The following is an 11,889-nucleotide window of genomic DNA, read 5'->3' on the forward strand; positions in this document are numbered from 1 at the left end:
GATGCAGGCCAGGATCCCTTTGGACTTCTTGGCCACAAGGGCACACTGCTGACTCATGGTGAACTTGGTGTCAATCAGGACTCCCAGYTCCCTCTCCGTGGAGGTGCTTTCCAGCAGGTCGACCCCTAATCTGTGCAATCATATATGGATATTATATGAACTTTAATACCTTTGGGACTATTAATGAAGATGAAGCTAGCAAAGTCAGCAAGTTAGTAATTCAAATAAACAACTATAACATAGCTGGAGATTACATAACAGTAATACAGATAGTTAAGGCATATTATACCTATTTAGAAATAGGGTGGTCTGATTACAGAGAGGTTACACTATGCAACAGGTTTTTATGCATATAATGCTGAATACCTTTTGTATTGCATTTAATACAAGACTTCATAAAATTGTTTGTTTTCGAAACATTTTCGAAGATACAGTGCATTTGCCACATTTGAGATGCTCAAGTTTCCATATAAACACAAGGGTAACTGTGTTGAAGAGCATTATGTTGTCTGAATATTGATTAATGACTGATTGATTGAGCCTTTCTCTGCTGTTAGTGAGAAATTCGATAAAGAGTTCACTTATTCTCATCGATTCTACAGAAACTGCAATGTGGCTTTGGGCCAGAAGAGCAGTAAACATCATTTTACTATAATGAAACATTATTTTAAAGTGTTCTGGAAAAGATGTCCCTCTAGCTACTAATAGCAGATAATTCTTTTGTCACAGAAGAATAAGGACCCTCTCCTTCCTTGAAATCTCTTGTGCTCTCTCTGGCATCAGTTTGAAGTAGCTGAATTTTATTGAGAAATGTTATTATATTGAAGTAGAAAAGATTCTGTTTAACAAATTTATAAAAATCATCTCGATATCTGAGCAATATATAATTGTTCAGGCCAGTGTGCACATATATTGCAATGCCAAAGGGCTGTGAGCAGTTCAGTTAAAACGATCTTGGCTGCACTTTTGCTTCCAGGCATCCTCTTGTTGGCTTACAAGGATATCCCCTTACTCTTGCTTAATGGATATACTCTTCAGGTGGACTGCTTAGGTTTGAAGTCTAGGTCCTTCCTGAGACATTACCTGCATTGTTAATAAAACAGAAACCATGCAGCTGAAATCTGGTGTCCCATAGCCTTTCTTGACTCTTCTAGTTAAAAATTCCTTTTTTAAAAAAGACTTGAATCCATTTGACTTGATGAGGATTAAGTATTCCCCAGTCTGTATTTGAAACTTCCCTCAAATGACTGCAGAAGTTAATTAGAAACAAACGTTGCATTTACTCATTGTGCAAATCCCGCGGGCTTCCTCTCCTGCRCGCTTTGGCCCGCTGCCCGTGCCGCGGTTCGGCTGCTGCGAGCGGAACCGCGGAGCCGTGCAGCGGGGCAAGGGTTAAGCGAGGGAGGCCCCGGGCTGTGCTGRGGGTGTGTGCGGGCCCGGCCTCTTCAACCCCGCTCTGCAGGGCCTGAGCGCCCAGTGTGCAGCTGCTGCCCCGCTGCCTGAAGCTTCCGGCTCTCTCCCTTCCCGGATCGGCTGCAGCTCCCATGGCGCTTCAGGGGGCAGCGGCAGCTCAGGAGCTGGTTTTCTATGTGAATGGAAGGAAGGTAAGTGCTGCAGGGAAGGTATATGGAAAAAAGAGGAGCTGCTGCTCCAAAGAGTGCAGAGACAGAGGTGACCTGTGCTTCCCTCAAGGAAGAGAGTGTATTTCACATCCTCAAATGAAGCTTTGGTAAGTATCCTTTTCTCCTCTTCCTGGATAAGAAACAGAGTCAGTCTTACAGTGTTACTTATTAGCCAGTTCTTGTCTGCCCACCGTAAGTGCAGTTTTAAAGGCAGAAGCAGCAAAGGAGGATTGAAGGTGTTTAGCAAAGCTCTTCTGAGCTTGAGGAAAAGGCACGCCAAAGTGAAATTTTAAAATGGACTTTCAGCTGGATATCACACTTAGCTGGTGGGCAAAGTAGTTTCTCATTTGCAGATGTTTATTTTCTCATCTCTGTGAAAGGATTTTCAACCACACAACTGAAAGTCAGTAAGACTTTGCTGAGCCCTGGGCTACAGGCCAGCATAAAGATGATACTGCGAGAGAGGAATTAAACTTTATTTATTCGTTCAATGCAACAGAAAGGGTTACCTTATTCCAACCAAGGGAATGAGAAGTTCTCTAATCAAAGAAGTATGTAGGCGTTTCTCTTGCTCTGTGTTCTCTTGCCCTTGCCATTGAGGCAAGTGAATGTTTATGTAAATCTAGCAGCAGGGATCACTTTTCTTCTAACTTTACAGGCTTCCTCTAATGCTCATACTCAGAGGTGAAAGTGTCTCTAAAATCTGTAAATCATTAATTCTTTATGCTCTGATAGTTCTATTGTAGTTAAGTCTTCTTGCATTTTTATTTCTGTTGAGGTTCAAGATAAACTCTTTCAATATGACCTTTCACTGAGCAGGAGCTGTTTTTAGTAGCTGCAGGCTGTCCTGGAACTTTCTCCCTGGAAGCCTGTCTGTTGGGAAAGGAATTTATGTGAAGAGGATAAGCTCTGGTCTTTGGCAATTAGTGTAGTCTGGTGAAAGAGAGAAGGAGAATTTATTCTGAGTTTGTGGTAGTATAGCCTGTGCATGGAGTGAGAAGTCTGTCTGTTTTAATGCTTTAATTTCCTTTTTTTACTGCAGATAATCGAGAAAAATGCTGATCCTGAACAAATGCTGCTGTCCTATCTGCGGAAGAGACGTATCCTTTTCTTACTTGATCCTTTAAATCACTCGCATCAAAGTTTTATTCAAGCAAAATTTCCTTAAATAATAATTAAAACCAAATTACCAAACTGAAGTGACTTCTTAAGATGATAAAACACTTCTAACAGATGTGTCCTTAAGTGAAACCTCTTCAGTGATCTGTTGTATTTTTAGCCTAGTTGCCTAAGCAAACAAGAGTTACATAATCAAGCACCCTCTGTATGTGTGTACACACCGATCCCTCCCCTAAAAAAAAGAAATATTATAATGTTTTGGCCTGTATGAATAAAATTGGACCAAGTAGGAGCCTCCAAGCCTGAATTATTTATTAATTTTTCCCTAATAGCAGCTCTTTCAGTCCGCCTTACAGGAACTAAGTATAGCTGTGGAGGAGGTGGCTGTGGGGCCTGCACGGTGATGGTATCAAGTTATGAACCAACTTCCAAGAAGATACAGTATCCTTAACAAAAAGTTTGGGAGACTCTACACTGAATTTTATGACTGTAGATATCATTCTCAGATATGAAGCTGTAAATACAAACTTGTAAAATCTGTGTTTAGCAATAAAAGAACACAAAGTAGGATCGCTTCAAGCCAGAATCACTGTACAAAATACAGTTCAGTCAGCCATGTGATGAATTTTCTTGCTTAACATGTAATTTGCTCATATATGGTAGCAGTTCCTGGGAGGCCCTTTCCATTCAGGAGGCATACATTTAACATTATATAGCACATTTAAAATTATATAGAATGTAAATAAAGCTTATGGTAGTCTTATTCCAAATGATGGTAATAACTACTTTGTAAGTGAAAACTGTCTTGATTTACCATAGAATAGTTTTCTGTTGTCTTTAAGTTCCCTGATTCTCCTTTATATTCCAAAGACATTATTCAGCAAATGCCTGCTTGCTTCCCATTTGCTCTTTGTATGGGAAAGCAGTCACCACAGTGGAAGGTGTTGGAAGTACAGAAACCAGGGTTCATCCAGTTCAGGTGAGAATACAGCATCATTGGCTAACAGCATTACTGATTTCTTCCTCCGTGTGGACTGGATTGAGTAGGAGTGAGACTTCATGTGCTGATTATTATCTCTAGAAAACAAAAGACAAAGATATGTTCAGGATGGATGAGATATGGCTCGTGATGGACCTTCTGTAGTGTTGTCAGACTGATCAAGTAATTGATTTGTGAGAATTAGAGAGTTATCAGACTTGCCTTCCATTTGGGCAAATGATTTATCTGGACAGCRGCCCTTAACTAATGCTTTAGGATAGATGCAAAAATCCGTAAGTATCCACTGGAGTGTAATTAGTTTCCCTAATAAGGTGTGCTTGGGTGTTGCACCCAAAATACCTGATCTTATCTGAGATTGCCTTACTTAAATGGTCTGCGTTGTTGCAAAGGTAGTAATTATTATTACTTTTCCTATATCGGAGTTAGTTGATTAGGGCTGTGATGAACATGGAATGAGGACTATTTGTGGTGTTTATTTTCAGGAAAGGCTTGCCAAGTGCCATGGATCTCAGTGCGGTTTTTGCACCCCTGGAATGGTGATGTCCATATACACTTTGCTAAGAAACCACCTAGAACCCACTTCAGAGCAGATAACTGCAGCCTTGGCYGGTAAATATTGCCACTTTTAATGTAGGCATGTCCTTAAAAGGCTTCTTCTTTCTGATATTCTGTGTATGAGAGTGCCAATCTGTGKGAATGCATGTGCACATATATTTGAATTGTGCTTCCCTGTGGAACTGATTTTGGTACTGGATACCAGCCTTGTATTCCCTGTCGCTCCTGGAATATGACGTGTGGAACTGTGGACATAAATGGACATACATCTGGACCTATATTCAGTGCATCCTTTGAGGGTGCTGTGGACAGCATTCCCCCTAATGATGTTCTCACTTCATGCTTTCCTTTGTCCTTCCAAAGTCCATTGTGGATTTATTTTTCTCCTCAGAAGTTGCTGGATGCTCAGCGTTGTGACATTCTGWTCTCCACTGTCTTTGAGAGCTAAGACTTCTTAAGCTTCAAAAATAGAAGCCTTCTGTAAGGGCATGATGTTTAAAAACCCATTTGCTTTAGAATAAAGCCTTTTCTTACTCATTTCTCTCTTTTTGCAGGGAACTTGTGCCGCTGTACTGGTTATAGACCGATTCTAGATGCCTGTAAAACCTTTTGTGAGGTAAGGAGTAGTGACTTTGGGAGTATTGGATTATACCTATTAGTATTGTCCATATATTTATGAACTAATGTATGCAGTATTTTGTATTAAGGACTTTAGCATGCTAAGATTTTAAAATATTTTTGAATATCTTACTATAAGGTGACCTTATTATAAACATTCATCCAAAACTTTATTGAAATTTAAAGACAGATTCTTGATAGCYCAAGTGAGTTTTCACTTACTGCCATTCTCAGAAGTACTTTGCTAATGAAATGTTTCTATTTTAGGAATCACTTTGCTGTCAAAATAAAGCAAATGGAAAGTGCTGCTTGGATCAAGACAATGATTTATTTGACAAAGGAGAGAAGGTGAGGTTTTAAGTATTTTCACTCTCCTATTTAAATATGAAACAACAGAAAGTATTGCATTACTTATTTCTTGTAATTAAATGCTGCATGCGCTGCCGTTTTTATCTTTCACCTGTTTCACCTTGTTCCATAATGTTACTCTTTTAATCAGACATGATATTATTTTTGACAAGGAACTTGAAGGTRTTTCTAGAATCTAAGGATTGCTTGCATATATTTGTGTGAGGAGGAGGTCATGTAGTGGTTGGTAGAAAGTAGTTTTGATTTGCATGCCTGAAACTCAAGTCAGTTCTTCAAATTCAGAAATATTGATATTCTCTTACTGTGATCACTGCATTACTAAGAAATCAGGACATATGTGGAGTTATCTAAAATATGATCAGTGAAATATTCAGTGAAATACTCCTAAAATCAGTCATAATCTTATTTTTGTACCTTATATGTGTGAATGTTTGACTTTTGTTCTAAGTTTTATTTCAGTGATATCTGATCTAATGCTCCACCTTTTGAATAAAAGTAGGTTGGAATGAAATGAGCACCTTATAACTGTCTTATAGTCCTGTTAAAAGTAACACAAAAGTACTTTTAACAGGACTATGAGAAGCTTGTAGCTGGACTTCCAGTTACTTGCCTCTGTAGTCTCATTTCCATTAGCAGTGAGTTTTGAGAAACTGTGGTGGCTGTTTCCCTCACCTCAGCAGCTCCTGTTGATGCATGGCTATTCAAAGGCTAATCAAAATATTAGCTTTCTACTGACTTCAATGGGACTTAGGCCTTTTTTTTTTATACAGAATTAAGGATACAGGAAAAAAAAAGCTCTTGTTGTTTTCTGTCTTCTTAAGGTTTGCACAAGACTCTTTTCAACAGATGAATTTCAGCCTCTAGATCCCACTCAGGAGCTTATCTTTCCTCCGGAACTAATGGTAATGATATTGTTTTCAGACTGTTCTTCAGCTTTGTTTACCTTAACAGCGGTCTGTAGTTCTGAAATCCTGCTTGTTCATAACAAAAAAAAAAAAAGTTGTAATATTTTTATATCAATCCAAAACAATATCTTTTAGTGATAAAATCATTTTGAGAAAATGGAGACACAGAGTTAAATCTGAGATGAGAATACAGAAGTAACCTAAAATGATTTTTGATGCAACTTCTGGAGGTACAAACGCTTCTCAGTAAACTGGATATCAGACTTTATAGCACTGGAGAAACAATGTATTTTCCCTATTTCGTGGCTTCATAGTTTTGCTAAGCTTTTCTCCCAAAATGTCAGCCCCCTACCAGATGGGGTGCATTTAGATTAAAGTGTGGCAAAGATATAAACACCCGATATAAAGATGCTGAAATAGGAAATGTCAGGCATCCTTAATTATAGACAACACTATTTGCTCTAGAAAGATTAAAATCTGTTTGCATTGCTTCCTAGTCAAGGTATGGATCTCAAAACAAAACTTCTCTTTAAGTACTTAGCTGCTTATGGAGAAAAAATTTAGGTCAGAAGTTCCTGACTGGTATTTGTACCACTAGTAGCTCTCAAATTATTTCTAAGTGGTCAGTGATCAGACTAGCCAGACACATCCACATCAGTATTTAATGTATGAAGAGGTGCTGCTGTCAATGTCTTTGGTGATCTCCAAGCAAGTTAATTGTATAAAGGCCTACCTAGTTATTTTTGAATGTTTTTCTGTTTATTTTAGAAGATACAGAATCCATTTCTACACTTTTTCATTTGTTTCGGGGATGTTTATTATCACATTGGTGTTTACTAGTCCATTGGAATGAACTGAAAATGTTTCATCCATGAAGTATAAAAACTTCAGCATTCTGTAAAAGACCAGCATAGCAGTACCAGTTCTGTCCTGTTTTGAAGGATTAAGTAAAACTGCTTGCCATTGTTTAAGACGTTCTTTTGTTCTCTAGTTGAACATGAGGTCTGTTAGATACTTCCACCTCTCTATATATCTAAATATTTTAATCATTTCCCCATCAGAGAATGGCTGAAAGTCAACCAAAACAAACTCTGGTTTTCCGTGGTGAGAGAATGACTTGGATCTCTCCTGTGAGCTTAGATGAATTACTAGATCTGAAAGCTGCCTACCCCAAAGCACCTCTCGTGGTTGGGAACACCAGCGTGGGTATGTACAATCAAGACAGCTCCCATTGCTGTATCTTCAGTGTGCATAGTAGGAGGAGGACTACGTTTAGATGTGCTTTTTCACCTCTGCTGTTAGGTCCCACTGTTAGGATTGGCATTATGGAAAAGTGCTGATTTATTTTTCTTTTGTATAAGTGTTTTTCTATCCGATAGGACCGGAGATGAAATTCAAAGGAATACTTCATCCAGTTGTTATTGCTCCAGCAAGGGTTCTGGATCTGAACTTGGTGAAATGCACGGATGGTGGTTAGTAGACTTTACTTTGTTGCCACATGTGAGATTCCTCTCCAGTAATGAGMGCTCCTCTGTGCAGATATGCTGATGTTCTCTGTAGTGCAGAAGGTGTAAATTGTTGTTTAGAGTATTTGGCTCTCTAGTCATGCCTAAGCATGTTTGCTTCGTTCCTGGCTCGAGGCGACTGTGGCCACACTGCATGACAGAGATCTATTCTCGTGGCACAGTACACAATTAATCTTAAATACTTTTTTGGGTCACATTAGCCACATTAGTGCAAGGATAATTATCCTGACCATACTGCTTCTGGTGCCAAGTCATGCAGCATATGTGTTTAGATCTCTGCATCATGCTGCATCATGTAGCACAGACAGAGCCATAGTGGGCAACTGTGGTTAATCTGGAATAGCCAATATACTTTAACTAATCTAGTTCTTATCAATGATGGTATTAATTCTTGCATATTCACACTTTTTTTCTTCAATTATGTATATAAGACCAATAAAGAGATTTTAAAAATTTAACTGAATTCAATTTTTATTTTTAAAATAATTTAAATTAGGAATTATATAAATACATTTAAGCTTATTGTAATAGTCTAAATTAGTCAGATATAAGAGAAGGTGTGCATGCTTGCTGCCAGAGTTTTAAACAAATCAACCCCTAAATGAATCTTCCTTACTACATGGCCAAAGCCAGATTTTTTGAAGTGGTAAACTATTTTTGACCATTCTGTCACTGTTYTTAGAATATGATTTGTAGCTCAGTTCAGTCAGTTAGTTCAGCTCAGTGACTATTTTTTTCTTAGCTGAGAAATGATTGGGAGTTAAGAGAAGCAGGGAGCCTGTTTACTGCTTCTTTTAATCTACCAATAAAGTCCGCTTATGTGAGAATGATATTTACAGGTTCTGAAATGAGCCAAGAGCCATTTAATTTGCCAGCCAGAGAGAACATTGCCTCCATTCAAACATATTTAAATGTAAAACATGTTTTGATAAACTTCAATACACAAAGTTTAGTTTGACTTTATTAATAATAAGATATATTTAATATTTTATTTTTTTCTTTACAATTTGACTGAATGCTGGTGTCTACTCAACATTTACACAATTCATAATTAAAATCCTGTTAGTAATTTTGAATGCAAATTCACCATTTGCCATTTTATAAAATAAATATTTTTAAAAAATCTGAACAAATGTAATAATTTACAATTTCTCAAATAAATGTTTTTTTATCATTTAGATTACATTTTATCATATAGATTGTCTTTTACTGGGGGAAAGAATACCATATTTAGTGTTAGGACTGTTTAATCTGTTGCAGATAATACCTATTCGTTCTTTATGAAAATAAYTAAAGTGTAAAGTGTACACGATGCAAAGCAAGCAAAGCAGCTGCAAGCAGGAAAGGGAATGCCCTTTTAATAGAAATGATCTGTTAACTCAATTTAGCCATTTCGTGAAACTTCACCCAGCATCTTTTGAATTAAAAGGTCCCTTTAAAATGAAAATCTCCTCCATGTTATGACTGTCCATGCTGCACATGAATAGTTCTAGCTCGATAATGTGAAACAGCCTATCACATTATATATTTATAAAACTTGGTTACAGGATTGACTATTGGAGCTGCCTGCAGCCTCACTGTAGTGAAGGACATCTTGACAAGAGCAATCTCAGAGAGTCCAGTGGAGAAGACAAAGACTTTCTGTGCTGTCTTGCAGCAATTAAGAACTCTGGGAGGAGAACAGATAAGAAATGTTGCTGTATGTTGTATTTTACTTGCAATAGCATTTGTCCGAGTAGATCAAGCTATATGAAATTGTTTCTGAACCCATGTAACACTTGCATTTGTTTTTAAAATTGTTTCTACCTGTGAGTTTTTTTTATGTCAGTACATCTCTTTTCTGATCTTTTGATGTGTAATTTTACATAAAATCTTCATGGTATAGTGACATTTAACATACAAATGTGATGATGATGGAGAAATTTGACTTTTTTTTTCCCCCCCCCCCACCAAGTCATTAGGTGGAAACATTGTAAGTAGAAAATCAACTTCAGACCTGAATCCCGTTCTGGCAGCTGGCAACTGTATGCTCAACCTGCTGTCAAGAGGTAAGAAAAGAAAACTAGTCTCTCTACTTGTGCCGTACTTGCAGGATTATATTGTATAAGGGAAAGGTGGTGAAACTGCAGTAGGGGGTTTTTGTAAAGGAACTCTCTTCCCACCCACATAAAAGATCACATCTGAAAGGGGAGAATGTGCAAATGAAGAATGTTAAAAATTCTCAAATCAAGATAAACATTCAGGCCAGCCAAATGACATGTAGTTCTATGGGCAGTGAATTACTAAAAAATAACTCGTAAAGCCTCAATACTGCTCCCTCTCCCAGTAATTTTTCTGTAGTTAATGCTTTGCCCTTGTTTTAACGTTGCCTTCTGGTCCTGACAAGGTCTCCTGCTTCTCCTTCTTCCCAGATGCTTCCGATGYCACTAGTCACTCTTGCCACTAGTCCAGATCCTCCTTCCATTATATTTTTGCCTTCTCCCTTTCCTCAGTTTCCTCCCATCATTGTTTATTCTCCCCTCTACTAGTTCCATTCCTTGTGCTCTGCCTTCCTGTCCAAAAGGCTGGTGAAATTTTTGGCAAGTRATATTTGCCAGAATGTCCTTCTGACAAGTGACAATATTGACATCTGCATCTTCTCAGCGAGCCCACTGACATACCTATCTATTTCAGTGAGGAATAGGATCGTTTTCTGGTCTTTGTGTTAACTTGAGAGAGCCTTACAGCTGGGAGTGGAATTTAGGCCTCTTGAGAAGTCTTTAATGTGTTTCTTTACCCAATGGGTCTTAGTGACGTAAGAAGAGGAGCTTTCAGAAACACTATCAGTTCTTAGTATTTTCTTTAAATCACAGTGTAAGAGAATGTGTTCTGCCATATACTGGTAAGCTTGGAGGGAGCATTGGACAGTAAGTCCAATTTTTACATGCGTAATGGAARTACAAAGGCAAAAACTCAGAAACTGCAGTGCTATTTTTTTTCCCCCCCCAATGTCTTTTTTTTTAATTTTATGATTCACGCTTTGGCAAAAAAAATCGTTTTAGGAATGCAATTTTAATGCTAAGTGATATTCTAGAATGAAGAGGTTATTATGTCATTGTTCYGTACAACATGGAAAAATCTTGCTTTAAAGCAGCCACTCCTGCAGTATCAGATCCATGGAATTCAAATGCTCATTTTGCACATCTAAACCACTTAAAAGTGCTACAGAAGATTACTTGTTTGCACGAAACCTTGGGCTAGGTCAGGGCTTTCACAAGATAAACGTGGTCCAGTAATAAATCATTTATTTAAAAAAAGCATTGGATCCATTATTCGGCATGTACAAAGTATAAAGGGCACAGGAGATAAGTAAAAGACAGACTTTGACTTGATCTGCTAAACACGCAAGGTTAAATTCTACACTAGTGAATTATTGTGGCATTCCAGCAGTGTGATGTGAGGTTTGTGCTGCTGTTYTTGTAGGATCACAATTCTAACATATACAATTGTGCTGTTAGTGCTGTTGCAGTCACGTGAACAAAACTGCTTTAGCCAGCAGAGGTTGTTTAGTTACCAGAATTGGTTGCGTTTTACATGGAAGACCTGCGAGCTTAACTGATGTAGCGATACCGGTAAATGCCCTGTAGGTTAAGTGTTCAGAGGATTCTTACAGTTTTAGATACCTCTCATAATTTTGTCCTCTTTCCATTTGGAAATCCTATCTTTAATCTTATCTCATTGAATGATGGATCTTAGTAAATTTCAGAATAACCTACCAAAGAGAGAGAGGAAATGGCGATGGTATTTGCTCTCTCCAAGGCTCCAAGAGCTTTCCCTTTTCCAACAGTTCTCTCCCAGTTGTTGTCTTCATTCCCTATTTMTTAGCAGGAAAGATGGTGGTAACAGCAGCTGCAGAGAATTGGAGAAGGCAGAGGGATCCGATGGGCCAGTTACAGAACGGGGATCGTTCCCTGGGCTCTGATCTTTTGATACTGCAGAGGACACTTTTTTTATTTCTAGAACATACCCTGGTTGAGATAGTATTTAAACTCGAGGTATTTAAACTTTAAATTACTGTTTCACCTTGCAGACTGCAGGCATTCCTGTGTGTATTCCAGTCACATTAAAGTGTGACTGATGAATACTAGTTACACACTTACCCCTGGACAGAAGTTTCTGTGTTTTTTTTGTTTTGG

General features: G+C 38.1%; 1 protein-coding gene across 1 annotated transcript in view; it reads left to right on the top strand.

Moving 5' to 3' along the window:
• Positions 1 to 1,513: 1,513 nt before the first annotated feature.
• Positions 1,514 to 11,889, top strand: part of LOC112955066 (aldehyde oxidase-like) — a 29,813-nt gene continuing 19,437 nt past the window's right edge. Inside the window, exons 1-12 of the mRNA XM_026048357.1 lie at positions 1,514 to 1,604; positions 2,665 to 2,722; positions 3,086 to 3,182; positions 3,612 to 3,720; positions 4,224 to 4,350; positions 4,851 to 4,912; positions 5,182 to 5,262; positions 6,105 to 6,185; positions 7,250 to 7,394; positions 7,568 to 7,660; positions 9,262 to 9,413; positions 9,669 to 9,779. Coding sequence (XP_025904142.1) covers positions 1,545 to 1,604; positions 2,665 to 2,722; positions 3,086 to 3,182; positions 3,612 to 3,720; positions 4,224 to 4,350; positions 4,851 to 4,912; positions 5,182 to 5,262; positions 6,105 to 6,185; positions 7,250 to 7,394; positions 7,568 to 7,660; positions 9,262 to 9,413; positions 9,669 to 9,779 — 1,176 coding nt within the window. The 5' untranslated portion in view covers positions 1,514 to 1,544. The remainder of the gene's footprint in view (positions 1,605 to 2,664; positions 2,723 to 3,085; positions 3,183 to 3,611; positions 3,721 to 4,223; positions 4,351 to 4,850; positions 4,913 to 5,181; positions 5,263 to 6,104; positions 6,186 to 7,249; positions 7,395 to 7,567; positions 7,661 to 9,261; positions 9,414 to 9,668; positions 9,780 to 11,889) is intronic.

The sequence above is a fragment of the Nothoprocta perdicaria genome, unplaced genomic scaffold, assembly GCF_003342845.1.
Source record: "Nothoprocta perdicaria isolate Ctin4 unplaced genomic scaffold, notPer1 scaffold_11, whole genome shotgun sequence".
Classification (NCBI taxonomy): Eukaryota; Metazoa; Chordata; class Aves; order Tinamiformes; family Tinamidae; genus Nothoprocta; species Nothoprocta perdicaria.